At 44.6% G+C, this 23,298-nt stretch overlaps 1 protein-coding gene across 2 annotated transcripts; it reads right to left on the bottom strand.

Moving 5' to 3' along the window:
• Positions 1-1,576: 1,576 nt before the first annotated feature.
• agap2 (ArfGAP with GTPase domain, ankyrin repeat and PH domain 2) lies at positions 1,577-22,919 on the bottom strand. 2 transcript variants are annotated; one of them, XM_071546088.1, is made up of 18 exons: positions 22,577-22,919; positions 13,992-14,050; positions 13,410-13,497; positions 12,954-13,039; positions 12,653-12,788; positions 12,000-12,134; positions 10,935-11,056; positions 9,711-9,869; positions 9,481-9,555; positions 8,966-9,070; positions 8,009-8,201; positions 7,280-7,405; positions 7,019-7,153; positions 5,257-5,408; positions 4,807-4,897; positions 4,447-4,669; positions 3,443-3,734; positions 1,577-3,035 (listed from the first exon to the last, which is right to left on the bottom strand). In XM_071546088.1, the coding sequence occupies exons 1-18, from the start codon at positions 22,737-22,739 to the stop codon at positions 2,829-2,831; spliced, it is 2,547 nt and encodes an 848-aa protein (XP_071402189.1). In that variant the 5' UTR covers positions 22,740-22,919; the 3' UTR covers positions 1,577-2,828. The 2 variants fall into 2 exon arrangements, with proteins under 2 accessions (XP_071402189.1, XP_071402267.1); XM_071546166.1 differs by having other exon boundaries at positions 7,280-7,387.
• Between the last annotated feature and the right edge of the window lie 379 nt (positions 22,920-23,298).

Raw genomic sequence — 23,298 nt, 5'->3', positions numbered from 1 at the left:
GATCCTGTCACGTTTTCCTGCATCTACTGTGTCAATCCTCTATTGTATAACTGTCTGTAATGCGTCAGCACCTATTAACCAGGTCAAATTCCTTGTGCGCTTGTTGTACTTGGTGAAATAAAGGGATTCTGATTCAGACTGACAACTGCAATCCACTACTCTCTGGCTGTCCCAACAATCATGAATATCCAGCTTATTTATTACTCAGCAGCCAGAACACTGATGCGAATGAGAAAATATGATCACATTTCCCCGCTTTTTGAGTCTCTCCTGCTCCCTGTAAATGTATGCATTGATTATCAAGTCCTACTTCTAACTTCTAACTTCTAACTAAACATTACATGGCCTCAGGGCACAATAGATGACTGATTTACCTACTCTGTCATTCCCTGCTTTTAAAAGCAGTCTACTTTAACTCCCACCTTACCTGACATCCTTTCCCTTCCTTCATTTACTTTCTTCTACTGCTAATTGCCCTGGTGTTGCCCGATACTTAGAGACACATACCACATACACACACACACACACACACACACACACACACACACACACACACTGTGGCCCCATGACTAGGCATTTGTGATGTCCTCGTTCTTCCTTGTTCTTATATGCATTTATGGACTTTGTTCTACAATACTTTGATACAAAATTCTGTTAAAAGTGCTTTAGAAATACATTTGAGTATACCTGAATATGAATAAGTCATTTGTAAATCATCAGAGCAGGTGATTGGTGCGAGGCACCACCAGCAGCACCACCGTTATTCCTGTCACAACTCCAGGAGTCACTGCCATTTTCCAAACAAGCTGTTGCATTTACACAGCCAGCTGTAGCATCACATGAAAATCCTTTCTTCTGCTTGCTTATAAACATGCAGGAAGTCATGTTCAGCTGATTATTCACCGTGGGCAAGAAGCAACTATCGTTATAGACAATGATGAGTTATAAATAAAAATGTGGGTAATCTATGACCTCGAGTCCACCAATATAAACAAAATCAATGCTATTTCAGAAAATCACTGAGTTACAGTTTCAGTTACTATCAGTTTGATGCTACTTTGATTACTATGAATTTCCATCGCAAAGACATAAGTCAGGGTAAAAAGGTGGGTTAAGTGAATGTAGGTGGGTTTACCCTCCACTCCATCCTTGACAAGCTAGATATAGCCAAACAAGGAGCAAAGACAGACGTTGGCTAGCCTAGCTTGTTATTCCAGACACATTATGGGAACTCTGTGAACTAAATTACAGATTTATCAGTCTTATTTCGATACTAAAATCAACTTCTCGTCAATGTATCTCATTTATGATAAATTATTACTGTAGCTTACCCATAGAAGGAAGTACGTATTTGGTAAATACCACTCTTCTCTTTTATTCTTTTCAAAGGGATTCCGGTGGTCGTCGCATATTGGTGACGCATGTCAACAAAAGTGCAGTAAAGGCGCCACCTAGAGTCTGGATGTTTCATTGCAATAAAGAAGATATAAAATTATATGTAACAAACAGAAACGTTAGGAAATATACACTTCGACCCATATACAAAGACAAAGCAAAACACAAATGATAATAATAATGCTAATAAAAAAAGTTTATTTTATTTAGGTCACCATTTCTTTTAGCTCATGAAGGTTTCACATGACCCACAAAGTGTCAATAATGATACTGCCTTGCTATGTAATCTCATCATATGATTCACTCTCCCATGAATCATAGGAAATTCATGGGAGAGTCCTACACAACATTGATCTGATTTATTATGTTGCTGCCTCATCTAATGTCATAATCTTCATGTAGTCTTTAGTCTATCCCAAATAAAAATTTCAACAAATAGCCACATGTTTATATATGTAAAAGCATGTTTTGTACTGTTTTCATGACATGTATGAGAATAAGAAATTATAAAAGACAATGAAAAAACAAACTTGACAATCATATATTTTCAAAACTACTAGTAAGAAACCATTTACAAAATTGAGTCTTATTCTTTCTGACTTTTAAGTTGTATGTTCATTACAGTTTAACATTAAGTACAGTATGTAGTAGGTACATTTACAGTATATTAAAACGTCATATCTTTAACCTGTGAGAGTAACACTGACATATTTCATATTTCAAACCATTCATTTTTCTAGTCTAAGTAGAATGTCATAATTATTTCAGTTGGTTCATCACTGAAAAACAATTTATATAGGCCAAATTGACCATTGTACTGTTGCAACAGGCACACATAACTAACAACATGACATACCGTATGTTTATACTTTATTTGTAAAGCCAAAGAAAAATAACTGTTTTGGTCCAGTCACAACAAATTTGAAGAAAGCATCACCCTCTCAATGCATTAATTCTCTCACGACAGTGGCCATACAGTCAGGCAACACAGTTTGCTCTATCCGCTTTCAGTCTCAAGCAACTCGGACAGCTTGTTGCCCGTTCATCATTATAGCTGGATTATTGCACTTCTTTCGGAGGAAGTGAAACAGAAGCAGTTACACTGTCTGCTCTAAAATTACTAAAGACAGCTACAAAGTTCTACTTGAGTCATTTTGAAATGAGGTCAACAACAACACACGTTTCAGCAATATATCTATCATTAACAAATTGAGTGAATATTGCTTTTCAGTTGTTTGATATGTTGTTCAGTCTTCAGAAAGGAAAGTTTTCTCTTTAGTACTATATATCATGTTATCGCCCTGCCCATAGTCATTGTTCTTACAGCCCTCCCCAAAGTCAGCTCTGTCTGTATCCATGGTTTCTAAGGTTTCTAAGCTATGTGCATCTGCATGTTGCCACCGGCCCGTGTGCGGTAGCATTTTCAGTCCAAGCTACGACACCCGTTTCCTGGAATTGGTCCGACCCAGGCTGGCAGTGCTGGACCGGCGGGAGAGGACGGGCGTGGCAGTGGTGGGGGACGTCTCGTTGGGGCAGCCATGTTGTACCAGGATATCAACGCAGCCTTTGCTTCCCGTTTTTCTGGCCATCATCAGGGCGGTCTGGCCTTGGCTGTCCTTTGCTTTCACATCACTTCCATACTGCGGGTGGGAGAGATTCAAACTGTTAACCACTGCTAATGTGTTTATTCACCAACAATAAGGACTGCACCTGTTCAAGGATATTTGTTCACCGTAAACCTAATTATCAATGTGTTATTCCAAAGGTGAGACAGTGTGCTGTGAAATGCTTCTCTTTGAACCTACACCACATCATTAACATTCATTTTCAGTGCCACGAAACAGGTTGCTATGCATACAACAACAAGTATTGCTGCAATATAACACAATACAATATACATACATTTCTAAATCTGAGTAGAAGAAGTAGAAGGTGCTGCTATATTGTGAAATGTCTCTGTTCTCCTCCTGTCTGTTTTCCCTGTATTATCTGAAAAGTTAACAATATGAAGAAGCAGAGTGGACTTGAGCAGAAAAGAGAGACCCACCCAGACGAGCAGCTGGGTCATGACTACATCTCCCAGCTGACAGGCGGCGTGCAGGGCGGTGCGAGGCGACGAAGGAGACCCGGCCGGATGGGTGTTGATCTGTTCCTTGGTGCTGTGGGCCAGCAGCAGCAGCAGCCGGGGCAGGTCCCTCTCGGTCACCGCAGAGAGCAGCCGCACCGCCACGCTGCCGGAACCTGCGTCCTCTGTGAGCTGGACGCCCGAGACCGACCCAAGAGGCGCCACAAACACCCGCTGCTCATATTTGGCGCGAATCCACGACTCTCTCTCCTCACTGGTAAAAGAGGCACACACAGGAGAGCCAGTCATGCATATGTAACACACACACACACACACACACACACACACACATATCAAAACATCAAAGTGTAAGTGTAAAGCATGCACCATGGCACCTCTCCACAGATGGATGTCTTGTTGCTGCAGCACACTTGCTGCCAGATGTTTCGCTATCAACATGAATGCAAATTCAGTGTCATTATATTACATATTCATATTTAATTTAAATTTAAACTACAAGGCACTTGGTGGAGCACAAAACTCCACCAACGCTGAACAATCCTCCAGCAAAGCTCTGTAACAGTTTGTTTATTATTTGTCTTCCGGGTTTGGTTTTCTGACAAATTAGTAGGTGTATTCACTGCTGTTTAGCAGCCGGCTTGGAAGTCCCGGATGTCAGACATTCTCACCAGCGCATAAACTCAGCATAATACTTATGGCTAAAAAACAAAAATCATCTGATGGCAGAAATCCCAGATCTGGATCACCACCAAAATCTAAGCCCCTGATCTTTGGGCCAACTGCTCTCTGTCCACCAGATTCCAGCCAAATCCATTTGTAACGTTTTGAGATATCTTGCTAACAAACAGATAAACAGAGAGGAGTGAAAACATAACCTCCTTCCTACTTTGTAGTAGGAAGCAATGGGAACTGTTAACATATGGGCTCATTTGCAAGTACTGACTGCAATCTCCACTAGTGCCCACCGTGTTGCATTCGGTGTGGGTTTGGTTCTGCCCCGGGTGCAGCTCTCCCAGATGCTGTTGGCCATGTCGTTTCCGATGGCTGCCAGGACCTGCGTGAGTTCACCGGGCCAGTCGTCCAGGTCCAGTGAGCGCACGCGGGACAGGTGCGTCCCCAGGTTCCGGTGGATCCCTGAGCACTCGATGCAGATCAGCGCCCCCAGGTTAAGACTGGCCCAGGTGGGATCTGGAGAAGTGGACAAGAGGGACGGAGAGAGACAGACTGGTTACAAGAAGGATGGCTGTACTGAACTTACAGAATAAGTCTGCAGCTGGAGGGACACATGCAGAGGAAAAAGGGTGAGGGCGAGTTTAAGAACTCACTTGGTGCCGCACAGTCCACACACAGACCGTTGCCCTTGGCATTACGGATGGCCTGTATGGCTACTGCCTCACTCTGGCTGCTCCTCCGTGCCTAGACAATTCACACACACACGCACACACACACACACACACACACACACACACATGCACGCATGCACACATGCAAATACATAAACACATCTGAATTATTTATTTATGTCCATATTATTCATCACGAACCCAGGACACAAATATAATACAGTAATGCAATATAATACATAAAATACAAAGCAAGGATACATAGCACACAGTTAGATAAGCTGTACCTATCTTTAGAGAACAAATGGCATTAAGCCTATGTTAGGTACAAAAACAGCTTTCTCTATAAAGGGTGACTGCCAATGATTATTAACTATCCATACAACCCCACTGGATCATCCACTGATGGGAATATTGTGTGAGTTTCTTCACCTTGTTTCTGCCGCTCACACAGGACTGCAGGCTTGCCAGGATCTGGCTCTCTATAGCCGCCACCCAGGAGTCTCTGTCCTCCAGGCTCTGGGCCTCAAAGTGCCACGTCTGCCCGGTGAACGACACGATGATGAAGTCTGCATTCTCCTCCTCTGCAAGGACAAGGTAGGCAGCACAAACACAACTGAGATTTGCAATGTGCAAATGGAGAAATGAATTATTGTGGATTATTATAATGAGGATTATGAATCCGTTGCCAACGAAGGAATTACACAAAAAGTGAAAAAAGACACAAAAGAGCAATTTGATGGAAGGTGGAAACAGAAAACTCTTGGGGTTATTATTATGAAAACAAGCCGATGAACAACTCAAACGTGTGATGCGGCTGTCAGGCACACAGAAAGGAAAATGCACAGAAAAAAAGATACTGCATGTAAAACAGAAACACAAGCTTATTCGGTTCCATCACCCTCACTTGTTACCTGTCTTATTAATGTTTCTCAAGCTACCAAAGCTCTTTAATTTCCACATTTTGCGTTTGGCTGCAGAGCAAGAGATAAGCACAGGAAAAGGAAGAAGAGAAAACAGAGAAAGACAAACACGAGTGGTGAGAATAGGCTATAAAGACATTTTCAGCAGAAGACATCTTCACTAAACAAAACCCTTCCAGGGGGAAGAGGCAGAGGCAGAGGACAGAGGCATAAGAAAACTGTAGTAGACATACATATCTTCTGATGGGTTCAGGTTATTTATAATAGCATTCCCAGGAGATATTCAAAAGATGGCAAGGATCAAGCGCTCCCCTTCTTCAAACAGGCCCGAAAAACATATCCGTGCAAAATTGTGATTGATGTTTTCTTGAATGTATTTTTAGAGCAGAAGTCATCATTTTGCTTCATTTTGTATGCCCTAGATTAGCAGCTCCGCCATTTGGTTTGTAGTCCAAAATCCCTATGGACAATATGACTGGCTTTTTGAAAACTGCTAAAAATAAAGGTTGTGTTGAATGGATACCCACAAGACATAGACTATTACGTTTTGTTCCAGGGATTAAAATATATCCACTGGCATCACCTTTGTGAATTTTGATCTTTTAGTTACTTTTCATATTGATTTGTGCTAATGAAATGCTAATCACTGGGCAAAGCAGACTGCAATAGCACTGATTAAATTATTACGATTTTCATACCGTTGCATTGAATAGTTATTAAAGTTGATAATATTCATCATATAGTTAGAATTGCTTTGTTCTTGCTGGTTCAATTCCAGTTGTGTTCTCCAGTTGTTGCTAGCTACAGGCGAACAGCTTTGTAGTCCTCTATCCCAAACCATTAGCATTTCACTACCAACAATTGATATTAAAAGTAACTGAAGGACGAAAATTCACAAAGGTGAGGCTAGTGGATGTATTTTTTTCATGAAACAAAATGTATTATAGCTAGAAAGACTCTGTGTGGCACAGACTTTATTTCTGGCAGTTCTTGCAAATCCCACTCATATTTTCCATAGGGATTTTGTACTACACACTTATCTTCTAGTTATTTATTTAGCTTTCACCAATGCTGTTTTTCCACTTGATGCATTTTCCTATCCACTATAGTATCTGAGTAATTATAAATGTATATGCTCAACACAAAAGCATATTATTATTATTATTATTATTATTATCATCATTATTATTATACTAGCAGTAGTAGTAGTAGTGCTTTAACAGTCAGATTTTAACTGGTAAAAACTGAAGTAAATCTGTGTTTTAAGTCACCTTCAGCTTGCCCAACGGCAGCATCTCCTTTCTGATTCATGCTCTTCTTCCTCCTGTTCTTCTTCCTGTCGCTCATGGGAGATGATTGGCCGGGGTCTTTTCCAGCGAAGGGATTGGCTGTTCCTTCAAGGGCATCTGACATTTGGGTGTAAAATAATGAATCATACATGACACCATGCACAGTCTTACGGAGCTCACAGCTAGATAATTACTTTCTAGCAGGCAGAGAGTCTGAAGTGTTTTATTTCCTACAGTACATACCAACACTTTGTGCCTTGGTGGACAAGGAGGAGGGACAGCGCTGAAGTCCTCTATCCCCCCCTTGAGGGGACAGACCACCTGACCTGTCATCAACTACAGGTAGGTTAGCTGGACACAACTGAGCACCTGATGGAGAGAGAGAGAGAGAGAGAGAGAGAGAGAGAGAGAGAGGTATTTATATTTAAAAAAGTAAGCACGATACCATGTAATACAACACAATACCATACCATACTGAACCACATCACAGCATACCATATGATACCATACTGTACTATGCTATGGTACCATACCACAGCATAGCATATACTGTATATATCATACTGTTTCATACCATACCATCATACCATATCATACTGTACCATACCATGTGTTACTGTTCTACTGTTTTGTGCTCTTATTTTTCTAGTATCCTATTGTAAAACAAGTTGTAGGTTAGAATGGTGCTATATAAATAAAGTTCTGCTATACTGTAGCTTGCAATACAATACAATACAATACAATACAATATAACTTCATATGTCCCCCCTTCATGTCCAATTTATTTCGGAACATTTCCACAACATGCACACAAATTTAAATCAAGTCAAGTTTCTTTGTGTAGCTCTTAATCACAGTTAAAGTCTCAAAGGACTTCACAACACCCACATTATGAAACAATAAATAAAAATGTCAATTCCCCAACTTTAGACCCTCAATAAGAAGTTTACATGCACAGATTACATGAAGTACCTGTCCCGGTGCTTTCAGTGGTTGCCAGCTCCTTGCTCAGCCCGTTAACTCCAGGTGCGGAGCTGGTGGGGACGGGGGACGGGGCGGCTGAGGGCCCTGCAGGAGCCACGGCCCTCGGAGGACGTTTCCCAGGAACCTTCACTGTCACACGCAGCAGGTCAATCTCTTTCCCGTGGGCATTCTGCATGTAGTCCTGGAACCAACAAAATATCACACATCAGAAATTTTCCTCAGGGATACAGATTATTTTGGTGGGGTAGAAAGTTCTCTGAAACAGCCTTTAGTCCATGTGACACTTAAAGTCTCCTTCAAAGCAAATACAAATGAAAAACTCTATCACAAATGTTGCATCACCTTTAATATTTTCAGAATAAATGCCCTTACAAAAAAGTCACATGTGAAAACCCACATGTGAATTCAAAGCACCTGTGCGTTTTGGACACATGTTGGTTTTCCTACGTGAACATGTGAAATTTCCCCATTGACTTTTTCACCTGAGAATTGTCTCTCTGCGTGTGAAATGAAGTTTTCAATGTGACACAAATATTGACATATCTAACAGCAGGTGAAAATGTGAAGAAAAAAAACATTCACATCGAAAAAAAAACACATGTAAAAACCACGTGTTCTCATGTGTTTTTTTTCCAATGTGAATGTTTTTTTTGAAAACCACATCTGTTCACATGTGAAAACCAATGTGTGTCTAGAAAGCACGTGTTCTGAATTCACATGTGGTTTTTTTTTTTTTTTTTAAGCAAAAGATTCAAGGCATATTTGATGATGTTTTAGGACCCTGAAAATGTGGCCTGTGTTGAACCTTTACTGAAGGTGAAACTCCATTCAGTCCCAGACAGCTGTGGGCAAAACTAGAGAACTGCTGATATTCTCTGCACAGTGAAAACTCCCTCAGCCGTTTCACCATTGTATTGATCTGGTGTTCTCGTGGTGTTCTCTTACACTGGAGCTGGAGTGGTAAGACAGCGTGCCATTGTTGGACAGGGTGACGTATTTCTTCTTCCACTCCTTATTCAGAGAGCTCCCACTTCTCTTCCACAGGATGCTCTGTCAGAAACAAGGACCAAGGTCAGAGCAAACAGCACTCTGCATCTGCTCCTATCTGCCTGATTTAGAGCCAGCACACCAGAGCAAAGCCTATTCAAAGTCTAGTGTAACAGAAAGAGCGGCCTGACACAGCCAACAACAATAGCTGAAAGCACTTCCACATTATTAATAGAACACCCTTGAGAAAGGTTGAAAAGATGAAACAACAGATTTTTTGTGCTGCTTATGTAAGATAAAATAAATAGGCGAGTGTATTTTTGCTCTGTTTGGTCCCCCTCTTGTTGGTGAAGAGGGAATTGGCACATATTATTGCGCTGTGAGGATGCTGAAGCATGTAAATACCCACTTCATTGCAGACTCTTTGTTGTTTTTATCATCGCTTTCACTCTGCGCTGTAGTGTTAAACAAACCTGCTTGATGGGAATGGCCCGCCCGCTGCCTAGGTCTCCTTTAGGATCGGCGGCCTTTTTCTCAGAGTCTCGGTTCTGAAAGAGATCCAGAGACAGGGATGAGTTGCAAGATTTCAGCAGAGAGGGGAGGCGAGCGCACGGCGGAGCACGGGACCGACAGGACAGCGTGAGATGGCAGGAGACAGGAAAAAAGGTGCGATGAGAGAGAGAGACAGTTGGCGACGACTGACCTTGAAGAGGGAGGGCCGTCTGTGGGGGATGTTCTTCAGGGAGCGCGAGTTGACACTGCCGCCCCCCTCTCCCCCCGGTGCCACCCGCAGCTCCCTGTGACCGACCACAGGGGTGGAGGGGAGGGAGCAGGGGTAGTCGCTGCTCTGACCATTACTGGCCTGAGAGGAGGAGCGGGGAGAGGGAGGAAGGTCGAGAGGTCGGGGGGGATGGGAACAGAAACGTGAAGGGAGAGATGGACAGAGAGAATGGGCTGAAATTGATATGGTGAGATGAAACGGACAAAACAGGTGAAACAAAATTTGCACAAAAAAAAAGTGGGTGAGGACCGACAGATTGTATTTTGCACTCGTCGATCAATGTGCATAAGGGTAATGTGATGCTCATGAAGTCGAGATGGATGCAGGGAAAGTGATGGACTGTACTGGAGACGGGACTGAGGGATGGGATGAGATTTCACTTTGCTGGATGACTGTAACCTTATAATGTACCTCTATATCTCTTCTGTGGGCTCAACTACCACAATTGTCCGTTTGCAAGATCCATAGTGAGCATTACATTTTTATTTTAATTACGAAAATCTATCTTAAAAAATGCATTTCTAACATATCCACAAACAAGGGAAACAAAGCATTCTTGAGGTGATATTATTTCCTTTTCTGCTCTGGAACATACTTTTCAATTGTCAATGTTGAGATATGCAGAAAAAAACTGAAACCCTGAGTAGCTCAGTAAAAGCAGATTCCTAAAGCCACTGATGTCGGAGGGAAAGATGCTCCAGAACCTCTACAGAGGGGAGCAGAAAAATGAAAATGTTCAACCAGTGAAATATTGCTTTAATTTTGAGCAAAACACCAGCAGGACTAGTCGATTACCATCTGTGTACTATTTTAATTAGGTCTTATTTAATATCTGGCTACAGTGGAAAATGATTGTGCTCACCCAGACAGAAAAACAATAACCATGGGTGAAGAAGTTTAAGTGTTCATACCTGATTACATTGTTACCGCTGCGCGACATACTCGTAACTCCAGCTTTAAGGCTATTCATTTCCTTTTAACTGAAACTGCATTATAGCCCTTGATGTGCTGACTAAGTTTCACGTCCCTCAGGCTTGTGGAACTCATTAAAACCCCAGTGGAGGATTTCAAAACGACACGGTCATCTATTAGAAAACAAAGAGCTGCTTTCCTCCCGTTGGACACGCAGGTGTTTGGATGCGTTACCTGGCCGGGGAAAGATGCTGATCCGGGGGTGGAGCCTCCGGAGTGACTGGGGGAGTTGGGCAGAGACTTGCAGGAGGCCAGGAGGGCCGCCTGCTTCTTCTGAGCCACAATCTTCTGGGCAGCTGAGTGGGAAGGAAGAGACAGCGATCATCTTGGGTAGATGATAAATTGTCTTTTAAAATACATGTTGCAAAAAACTTCTCTAAACTGTTTTTCTCGGACGATCGGGTAACAAATTGTTCGATATTCTTGTCAGTATGAGAGTATGGTGATACTATTTACATGCATGCAGCACCATCATCTACACTTAAATCATTAGATGTTTTAACTCTTTGAGATTTATAACAGATGACAGCTTTCAGACACATCACTGTGATTTGTACCAGAGGGTAGGTTGGTCTTATCTGTCAGAAGAGACTTGCACTGCTTACTTTAGATTTACAAAGCCCTCCCAAGGAAAATTACCCATATATCTCACATCACTTCTACAGCAGTGATTTTCAACCTTTTTCATATCAAGGACCCCTAATTTAGTCCACATTAGGGCTACGGACCTCCATTTGATAAGATTTTGTCTCTCAAACTCAAATCTGACAATTGTTTTTATTGTTAGATACGATTTTGTCCAGAAGCCCATGACTATCTGTATTGTAGGTAGAGAGTGAAACTATGATCAAAACAGTCATTCTTCTACATTCTCTAATTTCTTGTAAATGAAATAATGGCAAAGTCATCAATTTGCTGGGGACCCCCTCAAGGACTCCTGGTGGTCCCCGGACTCCACGTTGAGAACCAATGCTGTACAAAAAAGCTTTTAAATGTTTTGCTCCAGCTAGATGGAATGAATTGCATCAGGATCTGATTCGGGATCATCTGATTTCTTTTACTGGGTTTAGAATGTTAATTGAATCCTCCATAAACCTCACCTGTACCTGCAAAGGGTTACATTTGTGTGATTGGAGACATTGTGGCTTTAATCATACTCTTTTTTACCCTATATTCTTGAATTAAATTCTTCGTTTTTGTTGTTTTTGTATTGATGTCTGGTTTTTATTTTCAACTCACCCTCAGAGAACACGCGGTCGACGTTGAACCCATAGGTGGCGCAGGTCTCGTAGAACAGGGAGTGGCGCACGTCGATACACAGCTGTCTGGCTCTCTGATCCTCGATCACACGAGGGTTGGTGCTGCTGATTTTGTCTGAAGTAAAAATGGAACAGTGAATGGAAAACACAGCAACCAAGTCATAAGACTGGTTTGTTTGTTTCAGTATCTACAGATCATAGGATACAATGCAAATAAAGTCTGGGCTAATGTCTTATTTTTGAACATACTCAGAACTTATACTCATCTGTTGGCCATATAAACCACTATCAGGGCTGTTCCTTCTTAATTAGTTTTAGTTGGCGCAGTTGCTTTTTTAGTTAATTAGTCAATTAATTTTGCATGACTAATTTCCCGGAAAATAATAAGTTCATAAATATATGCTCTTTATAAAAAACTAGGTCTAGAGGTCATTTTGCATGATTGCATTCATTTGTAGTAGGACAATAATGTTGGGGAAGTAGTTTAAATTAACTTATCTCTCTCTCTTGACCCTGTGACTATTAGACAGTTCAGAATGGTTTAGGGTCAGTAGGAGCCATACAACACACAAGCACAATGTCCCGCAACATGTAAATCTACTTGGCTGTGACTCATGTGATTCATATGCTGACCTTGGGTGCCGACCACTATGACCGGGACGTCGGAGCGGTGCGCGCAGAGCTGGCTGTAGAGCTGGTAGAGCTCCTGGAAGCTGGCCTCGTTCTCCAGACTGAAAACCAGGAGCACTGCATCCACCCAGCTGCTGAACTGAAGGGGGGAAGAAGAAGGAGGGCAAGAGGAGGGGAGCGTCAGGGCTTGATAGATGATGAAATCTGCAGATATTAGAGTTTATGCATGCTCTCTCCCTCTCTCTCTCTCTCTCTCTCTCTCTCACACACACACACACACACACAGACACACAGAGACGCGCACCTGTGCATCAGGTGGTCCAGCTTCCTCCCTGATCAGTAATAAATGACTCTGTCCGTCCACCAGCACTTCCTTTTTATACCTGCCGCCTGACAAGGACAATGACAATGACAGACAAGTCAGCCACCAGCACACTGTCGGTGGTAGCGTGACACAGCTGCTTTTTAGAGAGGATGAAGCCGCATCACAGAGCAGGCTGGGAAACATGTTACTCGGACATCTCATTAACTTGCAAGGCACTTGACCGGCCACAAAAGCAAAGTACAACATAATGTTTAGGTTTTTATTTACATATGAAATGATAAAGTGACATGAACAGAAAGGCTATGGACTCAGCCATTAAGTAAATCAAAATCAGCTATTATAATATGTACGATTTATAAGCAAAATTAAGCACTCAGTGTTTTTTTTATATTCAAAACTACTTAACTCAACAGTCTTTTGTGCAGTGTTTCTTACCATCAGGCTTCTCGAGTGCAGCATAACTGCCTGTGATGTATTTGTTCACCAGTGCTGACTTGCCACTTTTCAGACTTCCCAGAATGCCCTGAGAGAAGGAGGAAGGAAACACAATAACATGAAGACAGGGTCATTCAGTCAGTGTGATATCAGACATAACTCAGGCTAAACAGGAACACACTCAACACACTAGAAACAACTATGTCACTAACAACTATGTTAGTGTGTTGTCCGTCTGTCAGTCAGCAGATTTTTGGTGGTGATCTGAATCTGGGATTTCTGCTATTAGACAATCACATGTTTTTAGCCAGAACTATTAAGCTAACAGAGATAGACACTTATTTATACATCCTAAGGGTATGTTTGCAGGGTAAATCAATTTGGCCTAAGGTTGAAGTGATAGGAATGATGTCTTTGGGTGTAACAGCAAGTTGGATAATTGTTAGTTAGAAGGTGCGTTCTAACTATTTTTAAGAAATTTTCTTGTAACATTTACTGTATAATGAAATGCCACAATCCTTTTGTTTCTAATTCAGGTGCATACTGGAATTGAGTGCCAGTTAGCAAACACTTTTGCCTTACCAGTCGCAGCTCTGGGATGGATCGACTTAGGGTCCACTCCTGGCTGTTGGCAATATTTACTAGAAAGAGAAAGACAGAGACAGACAGTCAGAGAGGCAGAGAGATTCATCATTTTGATCATGTACAGTAAAAAGGCCAATCGTCATAATGGCCAGTGGGAGAGCAATAAATCACACAGCTGCTGGCTGACTGGTAGCTATGAGCACATGTGTGGCCTGGCAGGTCTTCTTAATGAAAATAACCTTTCAGTCACAGCGGGGGTCCGACAAGGTGCAGCCACATCGCTGGTTATCCACTTTGCTCCCCATGTACAGTAAATGACAGGCAGTTATGTGATGGCTTACAATGCCCTTTACTATATGATGCAGCTGCCGTTCAAAGGTTTCTGCTCCTGTGTGGATTTGAATGGCATCTCGCCCTCTGAACTACAATAAACTGAGACACACTGAGATGTTCTGGACCGGCCGCCTGGCTGCGCACGCTAGTGTTCTCTACTGGAAAGAACACATGAACGTGAGCACGGACACACACATGCACACACACACACACACACACACAATGGTCAAGAGGAGTGGGGTCACACACAGCTGTGCCAATGTCCCTGCTGGGCAGAAGAGGTGGCATGCCCCCAATGCGATGTGACGTTCACACCCAGACACCCAGCTGCAGCTTCAGAGGGAGCAGAGAGAGAGAGAGAGAGAGAGAAAGCCTTGGGAGAGACTGAGAGACAGAAAGAACAATTTATTCAGAGACAGGAGAAGAATAGATCAGAAAATACAGCAGGAGGGAGTGCAGGGGATGAAAAAGAGAGTGAGAGGCGACAGAGGAGACAAGGGAAAGGTGTTCTTGGCCGACTACAGAGGAAGTCGGACAGATATAGTGCCCACTATGCGCGGTGCGAGTGTGTGATGTATCTTTCAAAGACAGACGACGATTAAACTAGAGCCTGGTGCTAAATCCTGGCTGCACTGTCCAGGCCAGTAGCTCACAGATGCAGCCGGTGACGATGTGCTTTGGATGAGAAAAAAGGCGCTTACACACAAGCCGCCGCTGTAGGCAGCTTCCTGGGAAAAAAGGCAGCTCCTAGCACACCAACACAGAGATACACACACACACATGCACATAGACACACAGACCTTCTCTATCTGAACCCAAGTCAAAGGTCTCTTTATGGGTAGGATCACATAAGCCAAGGGCTCTTGCCAAGGTGATCAGTGTGATCCTTCTGCTGCTTCAACACACACATTCTATGGAAAGCCGATTATCCACGCTGTCTCCTCCAAACCAGTCGTGTGCAATCCACTGCAACCCCCACCTTTCCTATAGCTGACATTCAAGGGGACAATTCTCTAACTTAATTCTTTTTGGAATGTGTTTTCAAAATCCTCCCTCCTTGTGTCAATGTATGCTAACACACAGTCATGCATGCACACACACACACACACACGCACGCACCACTCCTCCTCCACCCCTCTGTTTCATCAGACTCTGCCTCTCTGTAGAAGCAGCGGCAGAAGCAGCAGTCCTGCCGGTTGCCATGGCAACACTTCCTCCTGCCCAGAGAGTGTGTGTGTGTGTGCGTGTGTGTGTGTGTGTGTGTGTGTATAGACTCACTACATGAGTGGATCCACAGTGCATGCCTAACAGCATGAATACACAATGAATGAATGAATACATGCACACACTCTCACTCCGGGCTTACACTCACTCTTTGAGCAAACATGTTTGTGAAAGAAACACACTGTTGTACGATACAGTCACCGACACGCACTGTAGATAAAAAAGCAGCGATGGCAGCTCGCAGCCAACCAGTGTAGATCCTACATCTTAAAATGCCACATGAAGGCTTTTTTGACATGATGAAATTTGAAAAGAATGCCAGACAGAGAGAGAGAAAGAAGCAGAGAGAGAGAAGGAAAACCAAAAACAAGCCCCATTTAGTGGCAGAACATGCAGTGGGTGGAATATCAAAGATGGGATTAGAAATGTTCTTTATTGGCTGTGGGACCACACTTCCTTTTGACGTGGGTGAACAAATATCGCTTCAAGTCTTTCCCATTCCAATCGTTTCAGTTTTATGGAAATAAAGCCAAGGCAAAATAAACCGAGAGCAGTGCGATCCATCTGTGATCATGCCAGCAGCTCTTCCAACCATTAGCTTCATTATGAGATTTAAACCCATGCTGTGCACGCTGCTTGTCTGTGTGTGTGTGCGTGTGTGTGTGTGTGTGTGTATGTGTGTGTGTACGTGCGTGCGTGCAGAGATTACCCCTCCAGCGGTGTGAAATCGGCGACCCGCGTTCTGAGGGGAATTAGATTAAGACTGTCCAAGATGATTCTATTGTCAGTTCCCAGATCAAAGAACTTCATCTGTCGTCAATTTACAGTCGCACATGGCTTCGGGAAAATCTTCCTCGGCACGTGACACGTTTATAGCCTTTAAATGTATTTTGTGTGGGGTTCTTTCAAAAGATCACCCCACCCAACCCCACCCCAACTCATTTTAAATGGATGCCTCTGCACGGATGAAATGGCTATGTCTAATAACTCTTTGGCATGGAATTGAACACAGGAATGTCTGTTTCTCTGATAACATTTTGTTGTCATGGACCCACATGAAGGGAGGAATTAGAGTCCAAGAGGTGACACTGAGGTTGTGTGTTTGTGTGTGTGTGTGTGTGTGTGTGTGTGTGTGCATGTGTGTGTGAATGCTTATGTGCTCTTGTCAGTGAGCGACTGCCTACCTTCCTCCTCACTGGAATCTCTCTGTATATAGACAGGAGGCGCCGTGGAGGATGACCCCGCTGCCCCGGAACTGCTCTTTGTGAAAATGCCGCTGATGAACTTGAGCATCTTCCTGTCCTTGGCGGAGCCTCGCTGGCCCTGGCCCTGCTGGGCCTGGGCCTCCCTGGCCAGCCCCAGGTCTTCAGAGAGGCTGTTCAGGTCGCTGTTATCCAGGGTGCGGCTTTTACCCTTGCGCGGCGGTTTGGGGACCTGGCTGGCGGGGGCGGGCAGAGAGGCCGAACCCGTCTTCAACCTTTCCTTCCTGGGAATGTCTCTCACCGCGGCGGCCACCCCGCCTCCGATCTCCAGCGGCATCCCGGCTCGAACTCGCTCGGCCTCGTCTCGCAGATCCCTCCACCCTTCGGCCCTGCTGGCCTCGGCCCACGAGGCCCTGCAGGGGCCCGGCGAGCGGGTGGGCATCCGGCAGTCCTTGCGGTCGAGGCTCTGGGCCGAGGTGGGGCTGCGCTCCCTTCCCTCCCTCCCTTCCCGGCCACGGGTGGCCACGCTGCTGTGTGATTTCAGCAAACTCACGGGCCGCTGTCCCACTGGGCGAATAGGGAAGCTGCTCCTGGTCGGGGTGCGGCTGGGCTCCACCACCTCCGCTGGAGATGTACTGGTCAGTGAGGGAGATCTGCATTGCTTTGCCTCTAAGGTGGAAAGCGTCTTCTCTACTCTTGTTAAGTCTGTTTCCGCAGACTTGGACTTGTGAGTTGCAGCTCTCTCAGCAGGTAAGGGGATCGTGAGGTTGCATGGTGGCTTTTCACCTCCTTTAGTTGGAACATCACCAACAGTGAGTACTTTGTCTTTCAAAGGGCTGAGGGCTTTTCTCTCTCCCCCTTGGAGTTCAGTAAATTCCCCCCCCTTTGAAATAGCAGCATCTTCAGCACTTTGTGGTTGTCTCTGAACCACTCCAGCTCCATTCTCTGCCCTCAGTGGAGCTCCACCTTCAGCCTCCACTCTTGCCCCGGCCTCTTCGCCAGCCCTTCCCCCTGGCCCAGACCCTGGCCCGGCTTCGGCCCCTTTGCCCTGGGTGTTGTTCTTGGCCTCCCCTCCATTCTCCTCCACAGCCTCTACCTTGACCAGGGTGAGGGAGATGAGGTAGGTGGTGCGTTGCTGCAGGGTGCCGCCTCCGCTCATGTGGTCAGGCTTCAGTAGACACACAGTAGATGAATGAAACCAGACACCAGTGACATGGACAACTGACAGTTCACCAGCGCGTTGAGATGTGACTCCTCGAAAGAACTTGACAGCAAGACAGAGACGAAAAACTTACATGGAGGGAGATTAAGTTTTCCCTCAGAAGATATGACAGCAGAGATGCTACTGGTTTCATCCATCCCCCCACTCCCTATTTCTCTGTTTCAGATTCTAATTTCAGTCACGGATTGCTTCACTGACTGTGGTTTCCATTTCTCTGGAATTCTGAAAAAAAAATCCTCTGTTCCTCACAACCTTGAATGTACTGTCAGTACATTCCAAGCGGCTCTTTTGTTCCTAGAAAACATCCAGTTCACATCTATCCGATGCATATGTATGCAGCTACTGAGGCAGATAAATCTTCATTATAGTGTCTGATGCCATTCCTCTTGGTAATTATTTACTTGACCTTATTTTTATGTGCAGCTCCCCCATCTTCTATGGTGATCAGCTCAGCCGCTTCACTCATCTTGTGCCAGAGCAAAAATCATGATTCAATTAGAAAAACAATTGCCCCGCGTCATACGTCATCAAGAAGGTGATAAACAGCAGCTGCAAATTGGGACAAGAACAAGTCGTTAAAAAATCCTCAGCATCAACCTAAAGCTGCATGGTACAGAGCGCCCAAAGCTGTGTGCAGTCCAGTCCAGATCATGGGTTCTCATTCCGAGCCACACATGTGTTTTGACAGCAGCATCCATTCAGCGAGCGCGGCGGCAGGAAGGCAGGCAGTCTCGCGGACACACACAGGGAGGACATTGATGAGGGCTGAAGGGGATCGGGAGGAGAAGCCAACAGAAGAAGCCCCGGCGGATATGTGGAGATGCGTGACCGAGTCAGGGTGCGTCCGGCCATCACGCCCCTCTCGCTGTCTCCCCGGCTGGCTGTGTCCTCCGAGCGCATCAGGCGTTGAGCATGACAACAGAGAGCGCCGGCACAGAGGAGGCGCTGAGGCGAGTCACAGCTCAGCAGCTCCACCGGCTCTGAGCGCTTCCGATAGAGACACCGTCGCACAGGTTCAACGGGTCCACAGCAGAATCACACACACCCACACACAGACACACACACACGCGCATGCACAGCTCTCCTCTCTCTCTCTCTCTCTCTCTCACAAACACACTGATAGGAATCTCCAGTGTCCCTCCCTCTACATGCCCCTCCTTGTTGCAATAGGCAATCCATACAATGCAGGAGGACCCTGCTTCTCTTCTATCCCTCTCCCTCCTCTATTCCCTCTCTCTCTCTCTCTCTCTCTCTCTCTCTCTCTCTCTCTCTCTCTCTCTCTCCTGCTGCCTCTCTCAGAAGGCAGCCTGTGCAGGGTCCCTGCTCTTTATTGCTTATTCCCCCTATCCACATCCCCTCCCCTCCATCTTTCTCCCTCTGTGCCGGAGAGGAGGGGGGAGGCAGCAGAGTGGTGGGTGAAGGCTGGTGGTAAAGCAGCATACACAAGCTGGACCTGCTAAATGAGGGGAGACCGCAGGAGAAATGATCAGTGGCAGAGAGGGAAAAGGAGAGGGGAGAGGCGAGCCTGGCTGGTCAAGAATGACAGTAAAAGAGATGGATGTGCATGTTTGCGGAGGAGAAAAAGAGAGGCAGGCAGGGTTTTTTTCCTAAGTGTCGATTCCCTGTCTCATTTATACAGCTGCCAGAATAGGATTATCAACATCATCCATCTGCCTTCAACAGTCTGCGTTTGTGTGTGCAAGTGTGTCAGTGTGTGTATTTGTGTGTGACTGTGTGTCTCTGTGTGGCTCCTCCTCAGTAGGAGGCTTGGCTTGTTTGTTGCTAAGGTGTTACAATCTTCCTGGCTCTGGTGGCACAATCATCTCCTCCATGTCCTTCCTTCCTCCTCCTCCTTTAGTACATTCTGTATCGCTCCCTCTGTATCGAAATGGTGTGTGAGCCTGTGTGTGTGTGTGTGTGTGTGTGTGTGTGTGTGTGTGTGTGTGTGTGTGCGCAATACATGTGAGCGAGAGAAAGAGGTTTCCTGTGAACGTATTGATCTGTAGTCTATTGCCTACTACAGCATGTGTTCATTAGCAGAAGTGGGTAAGCTCTGGACTCACAGCACGAACCAAGCAATAGGGTGAGAGCATGAGGACATATTGGACATCAATAGTGGGACCACACAATGCAAAAAAAATAAATAAATAGATTTATACATCTTTATCTTTGTGTAAATGAAACAAATCCATTCCAAGTTAGCAAAGCAATTTCCCCATTTTTAATAGATATGACATAGTATATGTAAAATGTTCTTTAAAATGTTTTTAAAAGACACACTTACTTAAGATAACTTACATGTCTATGCTTATAACCTATTTGTGTCAGAAAATTCCAATAACAACATTTTTTGTGCAAAAGCACAAAAGGAACTGCTGCAATTAAGCCGTGTGCAACAACAAAAACATTGCAGCAAACATGATTACACGTTCATCACTCGAATTATTACCGGGTGTAATTTCATGTTAATTACTCTCTGATTAAAAAAACTCCTTGATGTGAAATCAGTGGGTGCCTTTCCCCACAGCGCACCTCTCTCAACCTCCCACTAACATCCCATAATACATGATCTGACTGTCCACCTGCTCACCCCCCCACCCCCCACCCCCCACCCCCCTTCCACAGTCAGTGAGAGGGCAATAACTACTCACACTGAATACAAAGGACCACAACCGCCTTTGGCTCAAGGGGAAAACGCACAACCTGAGAGTGACCACAATCGCAACCTCCAATGCAGAAGAAGAGTCGCTGATAAAGCCTCAAAAAAAGAATGAGTTGAGCTGCATTTAAAACCATCACCGGGGAAATCATGTCAGAGGAACAACGTGACAGCTAAAATTATGTGTGTGTGAAAATCCAATTTTTTTGTAACAAGTGTGATGAAATGATGTGCTCACGTGTGGGGGCATGCACAGCTGAGTGCACATGAGGTTGCTGCAGCCGGCTGTGCTGCATGCTCAATCAAATTATTGTGATATAGACACCCACATATGGAAAGGGAGAAATCAGGTTGCCTTCAGGCGTAGATATTTTAGACACACGCTCCCTCTCTTTGCTGTCTATCTCTCTTGATAGGAGGATAGACCGAAAGACAGACAAAAGCACACACACACACACACACACACACACACACTCACACCCATGGGTGGATGCTGTCAGATGGGCAGTGGCCAAGGGCAGTGGTCATGCTGGGTAATTTTTCATTTCTCCTTCACTGCGAGCTGTCCTCCCTCACCCCTCTTGCATCTATCTTCCTCTCTCACTCTCCCGCCATGCTGCAGTGAGCGCTGCCGGCCGCTATGAGTCACATTCTCATTTAAATGTCTTCATTTTGCTCCCTGGAGCATCTCACCCTTTCCTCCCTCTCTCTCTCTCTCTTTTTTCTCCACCTTTTCCTTGGCACGCGGTCAGTCGACCACATCCCACTCGCTTATTAAGTCCAGCAGAGAGGTGGCTCTCTTTCTAGCACCACTGAACTCTCCACTCACAGATCCAGGCCCCATGGAGGGAACAGCGGCTTTGATCCTCACCAGAACGTTGACACTCCAACCTAATTATGCAAAAATTCAATTGAATGCTTTTACGCGTAGGGATGCTTCTCACAACATGTCAAGATCTGGCAGATTCTAAAAAGACCTCAAAGCTTGTTGGATCTGGCATCGTAGAGTCCCAACAACTCATTAGGGGTCTAAATGACCTTCATTTCATAGTGAAATAGTGTAATGAGTGCGACAGGCTAATGAATAAATTGATGAAATCAAAAGGTTACCCAATTATTTTCTATTCCATCCCATCTTTGCCCTAGTCAGACCTCATGTATACCGTATCTACGCAGAACAGATATGCAAATGAGCGAGGTTGAAAAATGCAGGCGATGCTACTATAACATATTGTGACACAGTGACAAGAAAAGGGTGGGAGGGAGAGAGTGTAGGAAATGATGTAAAATGACAAACTTCTCATGTAAAGGCCCTGTTTGTCTGAGAGGAAGTGGCTTTGAGGGCAGTTGCAGATTGGCAGACAGGAAGTAGGCCACACAGCAGGTTTCATCCTGCTGCCATGGCGATGGCTGCTGAGGGATGCTGCCATTGGTTGCCTGTGTCCCGAGGCTAACTGATAAATACATGCCGCTACAGACCGGGCCACCGGGAGGTGAATTTTTACCCTCAGAGTGAAATGAGAATGAAAATGGAGGTTGACTGAGCGACTCTTCCCCTCAGAGACACCGACTGAGACAGGAAGCACAGCGGAAGATGTTATCATGACCCACGCATCGTGCTTCCTCACTACCCCACCTCTGATGTTGAGCAAAAGCATGACAAAAGTCAGTCAAACAAAGACAGCATTGTGTGTTCACTGAGATGCAAAACTTTAAAAGGTCATGAAGACTTTATCTGTTCATCATAACCTAGAAATCCTTTATCTCTTAAAATAAAGTGAGCATAATAAGGCCATGCAGCCAAATCTGATGACGTGTTAATAAATAATTTATCAATATAGCATATGGGGATGATTTTCTGCCTCTATGTTACTTTCTTCCCTGAATACATGCAACAAAATTTAAGCACCACTGCAACCGTCTGTACGAAAGATGAGCTTACCTTGAATGCTGTGGAGGTAAACCTTCAGGCCGGAACGCAGTTGTTGATCCCCGACCCTTTCAAACTGCTTCAAAAGTCTGTTGAATGCATTCTGGACAGATTCATGCCTTTTAACCTCTGCTTTTATCGCAGTGGAGTTTACCGATTTACTGTTGCTATTCATCCTGGCATATGGATCTGCAGTAAACTGAAGCAAAGTGCTTGCTTCAGCCCATTTGAACTGCTGGCTTTTTGTCACACAAATCAACACGAACCCACGACAGAGAAGCAGCGCAAGAAAAACGGTAGCTTAGTGTCTCTCTCCAGACCACAAAAACTCGGCTCACAGCAATGTGTGTCTCAGTTTCCTCTGCAGGTTTTGAACTGAACTCACTTCCTTATTTCAATACAAAACCATATTCTCTGCTGTGTGACAGCTCTGACTGCTCTGGAGAACTCGTTGAAAAGGCTTCTTAACGTCTGCCTCTTACAACACACAACATGATTTACTTCCACCAGTAAATAAACTGTAATGATCTATACCGCTATAATAACAAGTGATGTGTTTTAGCATTGTTCAGTGGTATTAAAGGAGAATACCACTCAATTTTTAGCTTTGAAATATGTTATATGTTGCTGACAGGACGGTCTATATGAGCAAACATTCACTACTGTCACACATTGCCAGCAACAACAGAGAGGAATTTGTCCCACCCTTGAATCTGTGATGTCTCACAACTGTA

Source organism: Centroberyx affinis, unplaced genomic scaffold (genome assembly GCF_046629955.1).
Source record: "Centroberyx affinis isolate AG114_WGS23_722 - 3 ecotype Tasmania unplaced genomic scaffold, CSIRO-AGI_Caff_v1 ptg000024l_1, whole genome shotgun sequence".
NCBI lineage: Eukaryota > Metazoa > Chordata > Actinopteri > Beryciformes > Berycidae > Centroberyx > Centroberyx affinis.
The sequence above is the reverse complement of the archived record's forward strand: the minus strand, read 5'-3'. Positions and strand labels throughout refer to the sequence as shown.